Genomic DNA, 21,158 nt, shown 5'->3' with positions numbered 1-21,158 from the left:
TCTAGTTGATGGCTCTACCCTCTCTTCCACCCTTCTAGGGGTCTGCGGAACTAGGTTTTGGATGTTGATGGTACACAACCATCTCTAATCTTATTGATGGCCTTGCCCTCTCTTCCTCTATTTGTGGCTACTATTGCTAAGCCAATTCTTTGTACATCTCCATGTCCAAACTTTATCCATGTTGACATCCATGATCTCTTTAAAATCAAGAGCTTCTTCAATTGATATGGGCATTGGCACATCTTGCACAAATTGGGAAATATTAGGGTCTCCCCATCTCAAGTAAAACAAGGCAGTGCGCCATCTGCCACCATGAGAAGTACCATTTGCCATAGTCTTGTGAACGGAGCTCTTTTGTGTCTGAGAATTGTAAAAATCAATTATTAGATACATCTTTACAAAACCTCTTGTACCCATGCACCTCCCTCTATGCCATCCTAAACAGTGTATGTTTCCTCCAAGAATTGGACTGCCTCTTCAAAAATGTGGTGGTGATTTAGGATGGTTTGCTCTATATCAAGCTAGTGATAAAAAATCCCGTAGAGTTCATCCTCCCTACTCACGTAGGGGGTAGTAGCTACAACATTGTGGGAGGCAAGGTGTGGGGTGGCCATGAGTAGTGTCAAGATGTGTGTGAAGATAGCAAGGAAGTGAGGACATAATGACAAAGGTATTATACCTTATAGAGGCCCACCTTTTAGAAGGTGTTATATGGAGTCCTAGTCTTGTACAGTGACATCACTTGATCTTAATCTCAATTCCCTGATATTTAATCTATAGATTCTCAACCTATACCTAGATATACTTTACAAAACTTCTTTAGTGAAGGCCCTTCCATCAGGAAGATCCTTTTTGCAACCCTTGCAAGCTATAGTAGGTTTCATAGTCACAAAATGACCCAGTACATTTTAGATCAAAGGAGCTAACAAAGTCTAGGATCTAGATGTGGGAATTGGATGAAGCCAAAGGAATGGATAGAATCTAGCATTTTCAATGGCATGGGTGTAAGATGAAGCAAAGGTACTTGAAGAAGTTTGGAATATAGGAATGCTACTTATAAGTAAGGTGAAGCAAAAGGAGTGTGAGTTTTTTGTATGGGATGAAAGAATGGTAATCGTCTACTACAAGAATGGAAATTTAGAATTTGGGTTACTTAAAGTAGTGATAATCTTAGACATCATGCAACAAACATCCTTTCATACTTGAATTTTACTTTTTCTTTATAGAATTTTTCTTTTGTGTTTTTTTTTTTGGGCCAAAAAAACAGTGATTATATTATTATCCAAAATCTTTGTACATAAAAAATTTATCCTTGGCTGGATATCACTTAAGTCTAGCTAATACATAAGTTTTAGGCTTAAACAAAATTTTAGAGCAGAGCATCAGTAACTCAATTGTCACAGCATGGAGAAAGACAAAATTGCAATTTAGTCCCTCCTATATAGACATTAGGGGACCTAAAATAAAAAACTCTATGGAGCATCATCAGAAACATATGGAACTTAAGCCTTGGTAGTAGTAGCAATATGAGAAGGTTTTGAGTAGCAATAACTTGAGTAGCATTAACTTAAGTAGAGGGCTAATTAGCTTCATCTTGAGAAGGGGGTTTCATGTGGTCGTAGTGAGGGCGCTTATCATGATCATCATCCAAATTACATCTATTGATGTTGTTAACAAGATCCTTACTTAAGCCTCATGTGTTCCAGATTGTGTGTCACTTATCTGGAAGTCAAGTCTCCTTTTCTCCTATCCACCAATTAATAAACAAAGTGTCAGTAAGCATCACACATCATTAAATTGGAAGTTGCTTATAGATGTCCAAATGAACCTCAAAGCATGGGCCCTGGTTTGGAACCAAATCTCCTGCTTGGTCTTAAAGACATCCCCTAATAAAATAGCTTTTTAGTTAATTCGTTCCCAATTTCTATCTGTAAGTATTTCCATACTTTTCTACCATGAGGGCAAGGAAAAAAATGATGGAAAATATCCTAAATAACACCAAGGCCTCTTTTGCATTTTCCATCTCCTATCCCTATTCTAAGACCCCTTTCATTAGTCCACATAGTTTTATGTAGTATAAGCCAAGATAGGCATGACATCTTTTCAGGGACCTTCTTGTTTCATACTTTCCCAAACCTTTCATACCGTTTCTCTCTATTGTCCTGAAGCATCCATTTGGCATTAAGGGTTCTAAAAAGATTCTCAATATTAGAGGATGGGGTGGGGATTGGAAGAACTGAAGTACTTTCCACCCAACTAAATTCTCTATTATACATCAAGAACGTGCCACCTTTCCAACATGTGCTCCCTTGCCAGAGTTCAAGTCTACTCATAATCAATTAACTAACACTAATTGGTTAAAGCAATTCCCTCCTAATTTTTTGCCAAGTGTTCCATCTTAGCTGCTCTTTACTCCAAAGATGTCCCCAAGATTACAAACCTTTTTATAACATAAGGCGGCTAGGAGAAACTGTTCATCTCATTAAGTTGGGCATTCCTAAATACAATGGAGACCCATATAGAGTTAATAGCCATAAAGGCTCCCTTGCGAGAATATTGCAAAAAGGCCTTTATTTTCATAGAAGCTTTCCACATAAATTGCTAGAGGGGACTCCCCTTAGTTTTGTAGGGCTTAGGGTTGCCAATAGCAAAGAATATAGGATAATTTTTCCACTTAGGAGCCCTAATCAGTCTAACCAGTTTATATTTCTCAAAAGGAGTTGAGCCTAGTCACAATTCGGCCTCAAAATACCTTTGATCACCCAAGTGGAAGATAGTTTTTTGGTAGCTAGAGCTATATCAATCACTCCTAAGCCACTTTATTCCTTAGGCTTGATGCAGTAGGTCCATCTTAATTAGAAATTCCAGAGTTTCATTCCTAGAGAAAGGATCTGCAAATCCTCTTGAATCTATTTAGTCTAGCTTGGGACCCAATAAGATAAATAAAAAATGAAAATAGGATAAATATAAAGGTTTAGAACTGTGTGAGGAGCTTGGGAAAGCAAGATGGTAGACCTGGTTTGTGCAAAGAAGTGGCTCTAGAATCCCCAAAACTAAGGATAGCTTCCCATTATACAACTAAAGCTTTTCCCTCCCACCAAAGCTTCACTTTTTCTCCTATTATCTATGGCATAGAGATTGTTAAATTGTGTATGGAGCAATGTTCTTTGGATCCATCACAAAAATATGATTTGCAACACGTTCTCCTTCTAGAGAATGATAAAAATCAATTCCTATCTCATCAAACGTTAGCACATACATGTATGCAATCCTACATATCATTCATCATGTGCTAAAAGATGGTTGGAGCACTCCTAGACCAAAAGATAAAACTAGGAATTCATAGTGTCCATACATCATTGTAAATCCATTTTATAAACATCCCTTTCAATAATTCATATTCGATGATAAAACTAGAATTCATATTGTCCATACACCATTGCAAATCCATTTTATCAACATCCCTTTCAATAATTCATATTCAATGATACCTCATACGAAGACCATAAGTCCACAACTCCAAAAAGATATCTCTCATCATGTGGGGAATGGAGACCAAGGGAAAAAATAGGGACGAATATCATCCCAATGGCAAATCTAGGGGCTTCTCCAAGTTTCTTGGGCTAATAGCTTTAGCTTTAAATTTGATAAATTTGGCCAAATTTTAACATAACTTTCTCATACAAGCTCCAAATTTAGCCCTCCAAGTATTGAAATCGATCGGCACAAGCCATCAGGGGCCATTTATACAGTTAGATTTTGCAAAATTCAGCTTATAAGCAGACTTCTATATGAAATTTAAGTATACTTAATAAAACGGTTAATCTACTGACACCAACTCTTCCTTTAAAATCACGGGCATAGGCACACTATTGTTCCACCCAGCCAACCTCTCGTAAAGCCAGCTTAAATGATCACGTAGAAATTTGCATTTGGAAGCTTTTCTAGAGCCCTCATTTCCCTAAACGAATTTGGATGCCACAGGTCATAAATTGGAAGCCCCTACCATGCACCCTTTTACCCCTCTCTTGGGATAAACATTAATTCCATTTGCCCTTGGCAATTTGCCCATTTAGGTGCACCTAGGTCCTCGACCTGAGATTTATCTAGTCTGTGCCATGTCGCCCTCACCAAGGACCTTGACATTGATTCCCTTAACCATTTACTTGAAACGCAAAAAAATACAATATAAAAGTCGGCCCTCTAAAAGACAATGTCTACTGACTCTTCCGAGGTCATGTTACCTCGATTTGAGCATAACATTCCTTCCCTGTTTAGGTATCAGCATCCTTGATGATAAAATTTGGGAATGCTCTTTGCATTAGTACACGGATTCCCAAGTAGCCTCAAATAGAGGTAGACCATGCCATGCAACCAACACCGTGGGTATCTTTCGATTGCGTACTTGCGTTCCTCAATCCAGGATTCTTGTTGGTTTGTGTCTTGGATCCATTTCCACCTCCTCAGGAGTAATAACGAACCCTAAACATTCAAGTCTTATCATGCACAATAAATTTTTCTTTTTATTCACATACAGACTGGCTTTCCTCAAAGTATTGAACACTTTTATTAAGTGTTCGCGATCTTCAACTAAAAACAAGAATATCGTCAATAAAGTGTACTACAACTTTCTTGATATACGAGTGTACTAAATCATTCATAAGCATGACGATGAATGTAGCTGGAGCATTGGTAACTCCAAATGGCATTACCAAAAACTCATAATGTCCAAACCTGCTTCTAAAAGCGGTTTTATGCACATCCTTGGCTCTAATGCGGATCTGATGGTAGCCACACTTAAGATCTACCTTACTGAAAATTATTGCTACATGTAATGCATCTAGCAAATCATCGATCCAAATGATCATATACTTTGTGATTAGCAGTGATATTATTCAGTTTTTTGTAATCTATAGAGGTGAAAAGTATCATCTTTCTTTTTCTTCAATATCACTAGCGAAGCAAAAGGTGAGAAAGCAGGCTGAATCTGCCCCAACTTGAGGTATTCCTCCAGTTGCCTTTGCATCTCAGCTTCTTCAGTAAAGCTTAATCTATAAGGAGGCCTATTTACAGGTTCTACCTCTGGGATAAGTTCAATCTTATGTTGAACATTACGCTCTGGGGGTAACCCATAAGGCAACTCATCCCTAAAACAATCAAAGAACTCCTCTGCTATATGATGATTTCATCCTGGCCATTTTTCCATCTTGGGTAACATCAATGCTATAGCCGATGGACCATCAGTTAGCTCTACCGATGTTGTACAAAGAAACAAAAACTCTTCTTGAGTTTTTTGGACTTCCATTATGGAAACTAATGATCCCTGAGGCAAATCCCTTTCACCTCGTAAAACATACAGCCCATCATTCATCTTGAAATGATAAATGTGTTTTTTCCAATCTATGGCTGGATTCTTGCTAGAATGCCAAGCCTTACCCAGGGCTATATCTGCGTGAGAAAACCTTGTCATTTCAAAATAAGCTTCTCCACATAGTCTTGAATTCGAAGTTCCAACTGGGTAACCCTTTGGTCCCATACTCCAGTCGAGAACTTCCATCTCCCACATCATGACTGTATGCATAGTCAGATGGGCTAGTCTTTAATTTCAACCTCTTTACGAGCTTGGAGTTAATTACACTGTGTGTTGATGCTGAGTCCAACAATCTGTTAATTAACTTCAAATTGCTAAAGGCTATTTACCCCATTGCTGCGGGCTTTGATAGGATATTATCAGGTGTACTGTTTACTAGCTTAGCAACAAACACACATAATAAAACAGGTACTAATCTCTGAAAAGATCTTGCTAGCTGAATCTGAATCTGTTCTAGGGACTTCCCTCCATCTCCACGTCGCATTCTAAGATCGCCATCTCAACCATCCAACGATCCTTATTTCATAGACAATCTTTCCACTGAGGAGGCTGAAGGCATCCAAAACACAAGCCTTCTCTCCTTGCTTTCTCTTTTGATTCTAGGGTTAAAGAAGATATTGACCATGCCCGAGCTACCATTGGAGTTACTTTTCTTTTCATCCCAATGGTGGTACTTGGTTTAGAAGGAGTCTCAACTGGCTTCGTCTGCTTGGCTTGGCCACTAGGATGTGAGACACTCCCTTTACTGACCCACTTTTTCTTAAACCCAGTTTTCTTCGGGTACTGATACCGAGTCCCAACCTGCATAAACCCACTTGGTATGTTTCCTTTGGCATCCTCATGGCTCAAGGCTATGGCAAGTGCTTCATCTAGAGTGTTCACATACTTAGCCCAAACTTCCATCTTAATCTGATCGTTTAGTCCAAAGATAAAATCTTTTACCTACATCGACTGAGGTAGAGGTCCATACACCTTCATTACACTTTCTCTGAATTTATCAGTATATTTAGCAAATTGATAACTTTCTCTAACAAAGGTTTCTATATATTGGGATGCTTCGTGAGGAGGCAAGAAGTGTTTTCTAAAGTCTTTCTTGAACCCTTCCAAGTAATGGATGCCACTCCATCCTTTTGTTGTTTTATCCACCGTCTATCCGTTGCTTCATTAAACATGTGGTTGGCCTCACGGATTTTCTTCATATCATTCCTGATTTCACAACTGGCAAAAGCCTCATCCCATTTGTGTAGCCAGGTTTCTATGATATCAGAACTACGATCAGACATTTGACCAGAATACTTTTCTAGCCTATAATTGGCAATATTAGGCACCTTAGTTCTCCTAGGCTCGATTGTGTAAACACTGGCTTCAGGTTCCATTGGAGCTTCACCTTTTTCGTCATAAGATGGTTTAGTAGACATAGTGTGAACCATTTTCCTAAGCTCAAATTGCCCTACATTTGCTTGCAGTTGCTGAGCCAAAATCCATTGCAAGGCATCCTTTAATAATAAAATTCTACCAAACAGTGTATGGCCCGCTGGACGTGACACCTGCGGGCCGAACTCTCGATTCTATGGGATCCATCCTAGAAGCTTCTTCTTCCACTTCCATCGGTATTGCTTTGCCTCTATCCATAAAGTAGGGGTTTTTTTTTTGTTTAACACCTCCTAAAACTATATTTACAATTGGAAATCCCAACCTCCAAATGCTCGAAGAAACAACTGTGCAAGCATAACCCAAAGGATTCACAACCAAAGCTAACACTCTTCTCCCTATACTAGGGAAGTTTCTACAATGTTAAGCAACGAGAAATAACCAAATCAAAACTTCAAAAATACCATAAAATTTCAAAACTCAAACAACTCAAATGCATAGAGAAATAGAAAGCTCCCTGGTCCAAAGTTCTATGTTCAGCTCCCTAATCGCCTCAATTCGACCCCAAGCCACTTTGATATATCCAAATCCACTCAAAGCGCCTCCAAACTGATTTTTCGTCAAGTTCCGTCTAGTTCCGTCAATTACGAATGGAAAAAAATGAGATTCCGTCAATGATCGACAAAAATCCCCAAATCAACTTTTTTCTCTCTTGGGTAAATCGGTCTTCCCAGCTCCCTAACAAGCATAACTCGCTTCAAGAGAAGGTGTCATAGGGCATATAGTCTGCGAAATGCAAATCATGGCATCACCAGGTGGAACGTCAACATTGAAGAGCGTTAGTCGAAGAGGAGACACTCTAGACGAGAACGGCCATAAATTATCATGTGACGACGCATAGCCCCATCTTCCAATCATTAACAACTCATTTGATTTCTGTCACAAGCCCACATAACAATAGCTCGTTCGATTTTGACACCAATCCCGTACGACTCTAAGTGCCTTTCTCCCTCTAGTCACAACGCAATTTTCGAAACATGACCCCGACTGCATCAAAACTCTGTCGGCAGAGCTACTTTCGATAGTAGCTTTCCAATTAGCTGACGCTAGTCTCCTGTCAAGGAATATGTGAGACCTACAAACGTAAACATGTCTTCGTCTTTGCGATCCTCTTGGACACTTGCAAAACCTCCAACCTCAAACTTTGTCTCAGTAGCCAGATCCCGCGATACCCAACGTCACTCTAAATCATCGACAAGCGCAGCAGCCTCACACCTGTAGCTCTGATACCAAATGAAAATATTAATCTACTGACACCAACTCTTCCTTTAAAATCACGGGCGTAGGCACACTATTGTTCCACCCAACCAACCTCTAACAAAGCCAACTCAAACGATCACGTAGAAATTCGCACTTGCATGCTTTTCCAAAGCCCTCATATCCCTAGACAAATCTGGATGCCACGTCATAAATTGGAAGCCCCTCTCTTGGGCTAAACATTAATTCCATTTGCCCCTTGGCAATTTACCGACCTTAGATTCGTCTAGCTTGCACCATGTCGCCCTCACCAAGGACCTTAACATTGATTCCCTTAACCGTTTACTAGAAACACAACAAAATACAATATAAAAGTCGGCCCTCTAAAAGACAATGTCTACTAACCCTTCCGAGGTCATGTTACCTCATCTTGAGCATAACACTTAACCCATTGATGCCAACTTAATCAAAACATGGTCCACACATGATAGGCTTCCCTTTATGTGCCTCTTCACAACATAATCCTTTTACGGGGAAATCACTTTAAGGATAAGTTCACAATTGCTTTATTATTGTGTATCATTAGATACATTCCACATATCCAAAAGGAGTTTTCTTAGTGGCTTGGATGCTTATGTAGAGGTCACTTTAAGGGACAATGACTTTTTCTTTTTATTGTGAAAGTCTACATACAATGTGTAGCATTTAACTTTTAATGTGGTCACTCTCTTTCCTAATTATAAAAAAAACCACCTTTCCTTTCTACTTTAGTGGAGGGTACATAATAGCCATGTCTCCTGCTACATCTATATTTCCACAAATGCAATTGATGTCAAGCCAAGACTAGCATATCAAATTTATTAGGAACGTGTGATACTCATACACAATTTGCAATATGTGTTCTTAAACACACGTAGTCAAACTTTTCTAACATTCTTTTGTGTTCATATTCCAACATAATATACTATAATTATGTATGCCTAGCTTAAGGAGTTAATCATTTAAATAATTTACAAGTACGCTGAGTGACAAGGCCATGAGTTGATTCAGCCTTTTCGAAATTGTACCCTTTTTGAATTAAATGCATCAAATCATCTTCTTTTAAAACCGAAATCAACAACCTTTTCCTTACCCAAACTCAAATTTACAAACTTTCATCTGTCCTAAAAACACTCATGCCAAAATCTACTTATGTAAAATACAAGCAGACATCCATAAAAAATATGTAATTTTTAATATGTCTAGCTCTCTTTCCTCTTGTTGGTAGCTTTCAAAGGAGTTTGTAGCCATGCTTTCATTTTTTTAACAGCATGGCATATCTCCAATAAAAGGGCACAATGATAATTTCTAGGCAGCACGAGATGCTGAATAATATTCATATTGAAACTAGATGCATAACCATTTGAGAATGTTTGATATGAAGTCACTACTGTTATAGACATGTATATTGATCAAACTGGTTTTAAAATTTAGGATCATAATAAGAATAATATAATACTTATTTGTATGTTAAGCATTTGTAAGTACCAAAATATACCATTTCTAGACCTTACTCAGATTAGAAAGATATGATGCATATAGGTGCAAACCACCTAGTCCTCCACAAAAGAAAAGAAAAGAAAAATACCCTTGCATCAGCTGTTAAGTTATGGGGATGGATCTATGAAATATACCAACAGCCTTGGTCTATACATGACAGGCATGTTCTGTATTATAACAGCCTTGGACTGTCCATTGAGACTCTTACCATCAAGTGTAACTACTACATGCATGAACCAACCTTATCCAACGAATTGTCCTCAATATCTCAACTCCTACTGAAATAGGCATGCATTTTGATGATAACAACAGGATTTCAGTTAAGAAAGTGTTTCCATCCACAATCACAGATAAAACTTTGTAGAATTAATTTATTGATGGTGGAAACACACACAGACATTCTGGTTTTAGAATATTTATGTTCCTTGTTCCAAAACATTCATACCTCCTATCTTAAAACCTGGCATCAATTTCATGTATCAAGTTATAACTCATTTCGTGCACTGGAAAACAAAAGAGGTATAACAACGCTCTGCTTTGAAGATATGAAACAGCTCCAAATTTTATTGAATAATCTTAGTACCCTTGTGTCGAAAAGGTAAGTTTTCAAGAAAAACTTCGAACAGCCCAATCTTTTAGAGAAATGAATGAAATTGATATGAAGGCAAGAATTTGGATGATAGTTACTTGGAAAATGATAGCATACACAAGAACTGACACGCTTTTACAAAAAACCACATGTATTCGTACAGCAACATGAATTTGGTTGGGTAAGCATAATGCACTTCAAATGGACGAACTACCTTGCATATCTGTGATAAGTATACACAAAGATGGGTAGAGTATCCATGCTTGTTGGGTGACTAATTTAACTTTGTTAACTTTCTATATCTTCTCAAGTGCTTGAGAAAGGAGTTGATCTACAACCAAATCAACAAAACATGCTTATAGCCCACTGGCTTCATCACATATTCATGGATAAAACTTTCATTGCTGCGTATACTGCAACCAATCCCCACTTGGCACAGGATTTGAACGATCCACCTCTGGACGATGATATACATACGATCTAACACGCTCCCCTCCTTCTGTGATCACCTGCTAGTCAAACGCCCAAAAAACAAAAAAAAAGATGAAAATTGCAACAGATTGGCCCTTAAATCCATTAATTACCGGCATTTCTCTCATTCAAGATCTTGAACTGAATTGTTTGCATGGCATGCTCATGAATTATTCTAGTGGAGGGCTGCTGGACTCTCCTTCCTAAATGCAAGTCTATGCCTCCAAATAATCTAATTTCCAAAAAAGACAGGCCTTTCAGAGCCGCAAACTAGCACTCTTCACTCCTTGCTGAACCCTTGCTTTTCGAGCTGGGGCAGTGCTCCCCCCTCCCCTCTTTCCCCTTTTTTCTTTATCTCCCTCTGCTGAGCCCTTCTCATCAGCAGTTTTTTGCGAAGCAGACCTGCCAAGAACTTTTCTTTTTGCCAAGATTTGTGAAGCAGACCTAATCTCCTTATCTTGCCAATCAGCCGACGACAAGGCACACTGCCCCATTGGAATGGTATTAGGAGAGCGCTTCACTCCATTTCAGCCAGATCAAAGTTGATGCTAGAGTGTGACATCGCCTGCAGCAGTGATGCCATTAGCTTCATGCTTGTATGGTTGGTGGTGCCCCTTATCTACGCTCCGGTGAACATTCTTTTCTCCCTCCAAGCATTTCGATGGTTTGGGCATTCATAGCTTACTCCCTTGCCATAATTTGGCAAGTGTACTACATGCTGGAGGATAAATCGTTTCTGGCACGTCACAGTATAGGGAAAGGAGGTCCTCTACTACACAAGCTCTTGGGGAAGGGCATAGAGCTATATCTTTCAGGAGCAGGTTTTTGTGTTTTTTCGTTACCCTGTAGTGAGGATTGGGATGGGCCTTTGTCTCTCACCTCATGAGCACAGTTTTCAGAGGTTACAGACTGCGCATTTTCTCCCAATTCTGCTGTAATGATATACTTAGACTACTTTTTCGATTAAAAAAGTCTGCCCTTCAAAAAGAGAATAAAAAGGCAACCACGGCTGCTCTCAGGCTCTAGGGCCCCTTCTTTTCCCTCTGGCCTCAACCTCCGTCATCCCTCTTCCTACCTCATTCGGCCTAGGCACCATTACGGCAGGCCTTTTTGGCCTGCCTGTCAAGGTCTTAGTAAATGAAAACATCCTCCAATAAACGAAATTCATGTTTTTTTTAAATTCTTTGGCTGTAATTTTGTCCCAGGAGTATTGGTCCACATTGGACTTTCCTATTTCACTATTGGTGCACTTTGAATCTACTATTTCACTCCTCTCTCTCTCTCTCTCTCTCTCTCTCTCTCTCTCTCTCTCTCTTTGAATATACTATTTCACTCTCTCTCTCTCTCTCTCTCTCTCTCTCTCGCTTCCCCCCACTCTCCACCTCCACGCCCGCATCATCTCCTGTAATACATCCAAGAAGCTACACCCTTGCTCCTCCATTGTCTCCAACTCGTTCGCTGTTGCTTCTGCCTCTGGTTCTTGGAAATTCCTCCGCCAACCTTTTGGGCAGGCCTTATGAATCTCTCTCTCTCTCTCAAGCTTCCCCCCACTCTCCACCTCCACGCCCGCATCATCTCCTGTAATACATCCAAGAAGCTACACCCTTGCTCCTCCATTGTCTCCAACTCATTCGCTGTTGCTTCTGCCTCTGGTTCTTGGAAATTTCTCCGCCAACCTTTTGGGCAGGCCTTATGAATGACAAGTCATTCAACTTGTTTATTTTCACTCTGACTTGCTTTTGTCTCTATAGTTCTGTATTCTCTCCTAAGCTCTCTTCTTAACTTTCTCGTTGCCTCGCCTTTTGTGGTCCTTTTCTTTCTCTCTCACAGTTCACCTCACTCCTCTCCAGGGCATTTAACTTTTAGCAGGTTCTCAAGGTGTCTTTGTCAGAAAAAGGTCAACTCCCCACATGTGAGCCCCTGTATAAGGAGAACAAGGGGGAGGGACACCTCCAAAAGACTGCTGCCAATGCCACAGGACCAGCTCTACTTATGGCTTTCTGTAGCTAAACTGACCAGTGGTTGAGCTATGCCATGTCCATTCTTAACTAGTGTACAGTAACTGGACAGATACTGAACTAGAAAAAATGTGCAACCAGCAAAGGAATCTAGTCTGGGAGAGCATTCCAGGAAAAACAGCAGCAAGAAGTACCTTTGTTTGTTGGAGGGGAGTGCGGGTCGGGGGCTGGACCTGGCAATAGGGCTTGTGATGGGCTCTCCTACTTAAGAGTTCAGCTTGAGCAAGTGCTCAGCTGTTAGAATCATAGTTGAATGATCAATAATATGTACAAATGTAGTACAGCAGGCCTATTTATAGTTCCTGTGCTGGCTGTTATTTACAAGATCGTGTATGGGACAAATCCACAAGAGCCACGTGGCAACTTCTTAGCAGCCTACAAAACAGACTACCATCTAACTAGCTAGATAGCTAACTACCTCCCTCTTTGTTCCAGTCCACCCCACCCAAAAGAAAATATTTGTCCTCAAATTTGAATAGCTCCCTAGAAGAGTAGTGGAATTAAATCATCAAGAGATAGGGGTACTGCTCAACAGGCTGCCATGAAGATTCTGTTGGGGAACTAAAGGGAAAGCATGAAGTGACCACAAAATGAGAATGCTTGATTATGGAATGAAGCAAGGTGAGGTCCTTATGTAGGCACCTCTTACATGATCACTGACATCACTGATGACCTCTGAGCTCCACAATCATCTCCTCAATAATAGCTCCCTAGAAGAGTAGTGGAATTAAATCATCAAGAGATAGGGGTACTGCTCAACAGGCTGCCATGAAGATTCTGTTGGGGAACTAAAGGGAAAGCATGAAGTGACCACAAAATGAGAATGCTTGATTATGAAATGAAGCAAGGTGAGGTCCTTATGTAGGCACCTCTTACATGATCACTGACATCACTGATGACCTCTGAGCTCCACAATCATCTCCTCAATCAGCTCCTAGAATCTCTCAATCATCCTATGTGGCATCTACCACCTAACAGTGCTTATGGGCACCTAACTGTGCCTCTAGCGCACACACATAGAAACCAAGGTGTGCCTGGGGCATACACCTTGAGATATCCCAACAAACCCCCCCTCAAGGGAATGCCTCGGGCTATGTCAAGGATACATCTAGTCACATAGTGTCTCATGCCATCTCATGGTGGTCAAGGATAAATCTATGGCTAGGATCTCATGCTAGCGAGGGTTCCCAAGGGTGTGAAGTAAACAAAGAGATACATAAGACCTTCCAATGGTTATCTCCCCTGCATGTACATGCACACAATGTCTGCAGGAGGTACCATGGAGCAAAACACATACACATGGCCTACATCATATGGTGACCACAGGTGTTTACAAAGAACACAATAGTTTATTTCATTCATTTTGGAGGACTATCCAAGCTGAGTACCTTGACTCAACATAAAAAGAGAGATCTGAAGCATATATGGAGATGGTTCAAAAAGCATAATCTTCATCATGTGGAGACTCATCAAATGAAAGTAGATTAGCAGTTTCTGACTTTGTAGTTGCTTCCTTTTTTGCTCTACAATACTTTTCATGGTGATTCTTTTTGCCACAGTGTTTGCATGGATTAATCTTGAAGCAATCTTTTGAGAGGTGATTAGTCTTCCCACAATGTTTGCAAGGTGAAAACTTGCCCTTTCGAAATTTTATGGCATAGGCTGTGTCATTGCCTCTCTAGTATGCTGTGTCATTGCCTCTCCGGAGTTCCATGTGCCTTTCTTCTTCTTGAAGAGCAGAAATAAGACCTTCAAGATTAGGATTAGGAAGATTTTTCAAAGTGGTAACAACATGATCATAATCTTCAGGCATACTTTTGAGCAATACTGCCATTGCATCATCTGTAGTGATTGGAGAGTTGATAGAAGCAAGTTGAGTCATGAGACTCCGCATAAGATTGACATGGGCAGCCAGAGGAGTGCCACTAACCATCTTCAATTCAAAGAAAGCAATTTTAAGTGACAATTTTGAGATGTGAGAGCTAGCACCAAAAATATTGTCAAGCTTCTACCAAGCTTCTGAAGGAGACTCTAAGTCAGAGATGTGATGAATGTAGTCATCTCCTAAGGCAAGAGCAATGATGCCATAGGCTTTCTCCTCTCTAGCAGGATCTCTTGCCGGGCGTGTCGGAGCTGAGGATTCTCTAGCATTAGAGGCTGTTGAAGAAGAAGTTGAAGCCGGTTTGACAAGCCCCCAGAGGTTTTCCCTCATCAATGTAAACTTAACCTTCATCTGCCATGTGTAAAAGCCTTTACCATTGAACTTATCCATATTCAAGATGGTAGCCATGAGAGGGTCTAACCCAGAATGGGCAGAGTCTACTCTCTTACAAGGCTAGAAAAAAAGCTGAAAAGCTTCAAAGTATAAGCATTTAATGTAGCAAGGACTTGTGACCAAATTGCATACTAAAAATCATAATGGAAATGATGCTTCATCTTCCATGCTTCATAGAAGTGGCTAAATGAAAGCATTCCAAACAAATCCAGGTATAGCAACTTAAAGTAAAGTTGTAGCCACAGTTATACTGATGCTATTCAACACTTTAAAACATCAGAAATGCTAAAGTAGCATCTAATGTAGCATTAAACTCACAACCTTGTCAAAACTGTCCAAAATAGAGGCCTGAACTTGGAGGGCTTGTATCTCCTTCTTCAGAGCAAAGAAAACAGGGCTTTCTAGGTAGAAACAAAGCTCATATACCAGAGAAGAGCCACTGAGGAGGAGAGGCGCAATTCCACGTCACATTACCATAGCTAGTAGCTTGAAGATCAACTGGTTTTTTCGTGTTTTCTCCTTGAATATGCAGCCATTGCTGCTCAAATTTCAACACAAGATAGCCCAAGGTATGGAGAAGCTTCCCCTAAAAGGAATTAGAGAAAGGTGGAGCAGAAACAAAGAATACGCAGAAGAGAGTTTCGACGATTTTCGAGAAATGGCGACCAGCAACGACGACCTTTCTTCAATTCCTTGCAGGTGAAAGTTCGCCCATACGAGGGGTATCTCCAGCCAGAAGGACTTGGAGAATGGTGAAGCGACGAGGGAGAACAAGCTCGAGCAAGTTTTGGAAAGAAGGGGAAGAAATGGTGAAGATGAAGAAGAAGAAGAAGATGGAGAAGAAGAAGATGATGTGGCACAAATGGGCTCAAGGAGGATCATAGGGCTCTGATACCATGTTGGGGAACTAAAGGGAAAGCATGAAGTGAACACAAAATGAGAATGCTTGATTATGGAATGAAGAAAGGTGAGGTCCTTATGTAGGCACCTCTTACATGATCACTGACATCACTGATGACCTCTGAGCTCCACAATCATCTCCTCAATCAGCTCCTAGAATCTCTCAATCATCCTATGTGGCATCTACCACCTAACAGTGCTTATGGGCACCTAATTGTGCCTCTAGCACACACACATAGAAACCAAGGTGTGCCTGGGGCATACACCTTGAGATATCCCAACAGATTCAGCGTCAGGTAGGTCCTCCATTTAATGTAGTACTCATATATGTCTTATTTATGAGCACATGATCTCTGAATCCAATGATCCTCTTTGGAATATATCCATAGGAGGTGATTCCTCTAAAACTTGCTCCATATGACCCAAGGAGTAGTAAAACATGGAAAACATTGTGAATCCTGGTAGTAGGAGGAAGCTCCAACTGATAGGCCACTTCACCAACTTTGCTCAGCACCTTGTATGGTCCATAATACCTATGGCAAGCTTAACATTAATATTCCCCTTCAGATATGCATACTGTGATTTCTGAAGCCTTAGTGAGCTTGTCAACCACCACATAGCTGTTGTTCCATCCTCTAAAAGTCACTGGCAGACCTAAAATAAAATCCACAGAGATGTGTGTCCACTTCCCTTCAGGGATGGGCAATGGTTGGAGAAGACCAACAGGCCTTAGGTTCAGCTCCCTGTTTTGTTGGCAAGGCTTAGAGCTCTGTACATAAGTATAGACGTCCGTCCAGACTCCAAAGCCCCTTCCAATAGAAACTTCCAAAGTCCTGAACAGCCCTACGTAGCCAACCATAGGAAGGAAGAGGGTGATTCTTCCTTGAAGGTGTTGATGGGATTTTTGGAACTGTTGGCCATGGATTATGCACTGGATTTGGACGCTTTTTTGAGCAAGGGATTGGCTGAGTAGCAGGTTGCTTATGTCTGCCAGTGTTCAGATTCAATTGACCTGTGCTTGGATAGGTGCAAGGGCATTTAGCCTTACTGTAATTTTTGAAATCTGAATAAAGAAATAAAGAAATACCGAAAGGGGCGCCAAATTTAAGGCCAACAGGGTGTTCGGTTTCTCAGCAGGAGCGATCTACCTCCCCGTTGTGGGTTCTGTATTCTCTTTTTGTTGCTGAAATTTAAGGCCAACTGGGTGTTCGGTTTCTCAGCAGGAGCAATCTACCTCCCCGTTGTGGGTTCTGTATTCTCTTTGTGTTGCTGAAATTATTTTCTAAGTGGCTGAAATACTGGTACTTGCTGGTTAATATTTATTTACTGCCCTTTAGTTTATCTGAGGGCTGGTTTCAATGGTTCCATTGCCGGGATATCACCATCTTCCTCAAGTGGGCAAGTACTATTTGCTGGAAGTTATTTGCAGCCAAGAGAATCATGGAAAGTGATTGGGGGGAGGAACCGTAGTCTTCTCAAGAAGAGCATTCCTGGCCTAGTGTGAGGAGGATGCAGATGCCATGTTAAAGCACAGTTGATAATTGATGTGGGAACTCTAGCTCAGCTCACACAGCATGCACGGCTTGTCAATTCCTTAGTGCTCCTTTAAAACCTAAGAAGAAGAAGAAAATGCACGGACAGCAGCCTGGTGATACGCTGTCAGTTATGCATCATGCACAACATGTTCCCGTGCCATAGTCTGCTTTTGGCTCTGGTGTTGGTTTGAAAGGTCAAGGAAATAATTTTCAGTTTATGAATCAGGGGTAGCAACCTTTTTCACAATCTCCTATGCATCAAGAATATTTTGGAGGATTAACAATGCCTTTCAGGTGAGCCTCTTGAAGCCATGTGCCAAAAGATATGACTTATAAGGAACAACCAGAAGTAGAGGAACTCGATATGCACAAGATGTTCCTTTTCTACAGTTTCTCTACATGGAATCATCTTTCTGATTCACCTCAGCCACGGTCCTTGAGACACAACGGCTTGCCACAGTCTGTTTTTGGCTCTGGTGCTGGTTTGAAAGGTCAAGGTAATAATTTTCAGTTTATGAATCAGGGTAGCAACCTTTTTCACAATCTCCCATGCATCAAGGATATTTTGGAGGATTAACAACACCTTTCATGTAAGTCTCTTGAACCGAGCAATGAATAACCAACATTGCAAAACGAGCAGTGCATAACCAAGGAACATTTCCAAACTTATACTAGATGAATCCAGGAACATTCCCAAACTTTTGCAATGTTGGTTATGCACTTCTACCTAGATGAATCCAGGAACATTCCCAAACTCATCCTCTAAAAACACAACATAGTGCAAAGCTCTTTTTGTGATTTATTTCTCTTTCTGTCAAGAGGTTCATTATTCCTCACATTCGGTCATGCAAGACCTCAAAGGCAGCTTGGGAAATTTTAGAGAGTAAGTTTGCAGCAAGAAATGATGCCAGAGTTTCCTTCCTGAAGAGAGAGCTATCTCATACGCATATGGATGAGGGAGATTCCATGAATGCTCACCTCACAAAGCTTCATGATTTGAGGGAGCAATTGCTGAATATAGATGAAGTTATTCCGGATCCAAATATGATTACCACCACTCTAAATTCTCTTCATGAGTCCTATCGTGGTTTCCACACCTCGCTGAATTTGTCATTGAGGGGGGGCAGCAATCCTCTCTCTTTTCACGAGTTGGTAGGACTTCTATTGCAAGAAGAGCAGACAAGAAGAAATATGGCAACACAAGTTGGCGAGCATGCCATGCTTTCTAAGTTTAAGCCCAAAGAAAAAGGGCAACAAAAGCAACATGCCAATCAGCCCAGACATCAGCATAAAGATGATTCTAGACAGCCCTCTTATAAGGCTAAAGGTGATGTAGATAAGCCTAAAAAGAAGGGCATTTGTCACTACTATAAGAAACCAGGTCAATACATTGGTGAATGCAAGAAGGGCATAGCTAAAGAAAAGAAAAGGGATTCAAGTACGGCTGTGTCAAATGCATCATCTCCTAATGCACATGATGGAGGGGATGTTACAGCCAACTTTGTGAAAGAGCACTATGCCTTTTTTTCTTGCATTTCAGATTTTTCAGTGAATAGTTCAGATACTACATCCACTATTGAGGATGACCCATATGCTTTCTTGACTAGTAGTCATGACCCTTCAATGGATAGTTCAAATACTACAGCCACTATTGAGGATGACCCATATGCTTTCTTGACTAGTAGTCATGACCCTTCAGTGGATAGTTCAAATACTACAGCCACTATTGAGGATGACCCATATGCTTTCTTGACTAGTAGTTATGACCCTTCAAAGGATGCATGCTCTCTCAATGTCAATGAGACACTGAACACTTGGTATTTTGATAGTGGTGCTTCTAAGCACATCACTTCCAAGAAGAGCCTTTTTGCATCTCTGCATCCACCACCTACTAAAAAGAAGGTGACATGTGCAAATAATTCTTCTATTCAATGTGTGAAGTGGAGGACATCATACTCACATCCACTGATGGCATAGATTTCAGAATTACAGATGTTCTTCATGTGCCAGGTATAAAGAAGAATTTGCTTTCAGTGCCCTCTCTCAATAGAGGTTTTCAAGTTACATTCGATGATGATAAGTGTGCAGTCAGAGAGAAAGAGAATGACTATGCTTTGATGTTGTCAAGCACTTTGTATCAGGGTCTTTTTCAGCTTGACATATATGAGAAAAGATCCGATCTTGCACTTTCAGTGAGCACTCCTACTGCAATAATGCAAAATGTAGAGTTATGGCATGCCAGATATGGGCACATGAGCTATGGCAGCTTGATGACACTTCACAAGCATGCTATGGTTGATGCATTGCCTCCTTTGAAGTCACCTCCTCCTCATGCATGTGAGGGTGGCATCCTTGGCAAGATGCATAGGCTTCCTTTTAAGAAGGATGGTGCAGTAGAGCTACTCGTAAATTGCAGCTCATACACAATGATGTCTGCGGTCCCATGAGGACACCTACCTTCGGTGGTTATCTCTATTATGTTACATTCATAGATGACTTCACCAATTATACTTGGGTCTATGGTCTTAAGGCATGCATTTCAAACACTTTGTGGCTATGGTTGAGAATGAGACAGGACTCAAGGTGCAGACACTTCGCACACATAGAGGGGGGGAGTATATGTCTCATGAGTTTGAGGCATTTTATAAGGAGAAAGGCATCACGCATCAGCTTGCAGTGAGGCTTACACCTCAGCAAAATGGCAAAGCTGAGCGCAAGAATCGCACTCTTATGGAGATGGATAGATGCATGCTTACTAGTAAGAAGCATAGTTTTTTTCATACGTGACCATACGCATACGTCATACGGATACGGAAGTATGATTGGAGTATGGTTCAGCCTGTTACGTACATTTCCTATAATACTCCTGTAGATCACGGGAGTAGCACCACAAAGTATCCTCCCAGCCAAATCCTGTTGAAGCGTGAGAGCTCACAGAGAAATCAAAAAGTTCAAATCACATCAAAGTTCCTTCTCCTTCTCTCACTAACTCCAAGCCCCATCTCCCTAGATGGATCTAGATGCCACATGTCATCATCATAGGGCCTTCCTAATGCATCTTTTCACCCCTCTCTTGGGATACTTTAATTCCAATTACCCCTAGGCACATTTCTTGCATTAGGCCCTTAGCCTTAGATCCACCTAGTCTGGTGCTATCAGCCCTCACCTAGGACCTTGACATTAATTCCCTCTCGATCATTTACATGAAGCACAAACAGATATATTACAAACATAGATACTTTAAGGGAAATGTCGACTGATTCTTCCGAGGTCATGCTACCTCAGCTAGAGCGTAACATTCCTTCCCTCTTCAGACATCAGCGTCCTCGATGATAAAGTTTGGGAACACTCTCCGCAACTGGTATACGGATTCCTAGGTAGCTTCTGATAGAGGCTGACCATGCCATGCAACCAACACTATGGGTATCTTTCGATTTTGCACTTGCATTGTTCCTCGGTCCAGGATTCTTGTTGGTTTGCGCCTTGCATTATCCTCTATCTGCTGAAACAAAACCACACCTTCGATTAGTGAGTCACCTATATGCAAAAATTTCTTTAAACGAGAAACATGAAAAACCGGGTGCACCTTGCAACCTTGTGGCAATTCTAATTTATAGGCTACCTTGCCTATTCTCTTTAGAATTAACCACGGCCCACAATATCGAGGTGATAACTTAGCACACTCTCCTGAAGTTAACGACTTCGAGTGCGAAGGAACTCTGAGAAAAACTTTTTCTCCCTCCTTAAATTCTCTTATAGACCGGTTTTCATCCGCATACGCCTTGGCTCTATCCATAGCCTGTTGGATATTAGCTCTCGCAAGTGCTAGCAT

At 40.8% G+C, this 21,158-nt stretch overlaps 1 protein-coding gene across 1 annotated transcript in view; it reads right to left on the bottom strand.

The window, feature by feature from the left end:
* Positions 1-10,199: 10,199 nt before the first annotated feature.
* Positions 10,200-21,158, bottom strand: part of LOC147885271 (uncharacterized) — a 36,154-nt gene continuing 25,195 nt past the window's right edge. Inside the window, exon 3 of the mRNA XM_087396730.1 lies at positions 10,200-10,636. Coding sequence (XP_087252856.1) covers positions 10,526-10,636 — 111 coding nt within the window. The 3' untranslated portion in view covers positions 10,200-10,525. The remainder of the gene's footprint in view (positions 10,637-21,158) is intronic.

The sequence above is a fragment of the Dipteris shenzhenensis genome, chromosome 25 (genome assembly GCF_047967505.1).
Source record: "Dipteris shenzhenensis isolate YYH24624 ecotype China chromosome 25, Dip_SZ_1.0, whole genome shotgun sequence".
NCBI classification, from domain to species: domain Eukaryota; kingdom Viridiplantae; phylum Streptophyta; class Polypodiopsida; order Gleicheniales; family Dipteridaceae; genus Dipteris; species Dipteris shenzhenensis.
The sequence above is the reverse complement of the archived record's forward strand: the minus strand, read 5'-3'. Positions and strand labels throughout refer to the sequence as shown.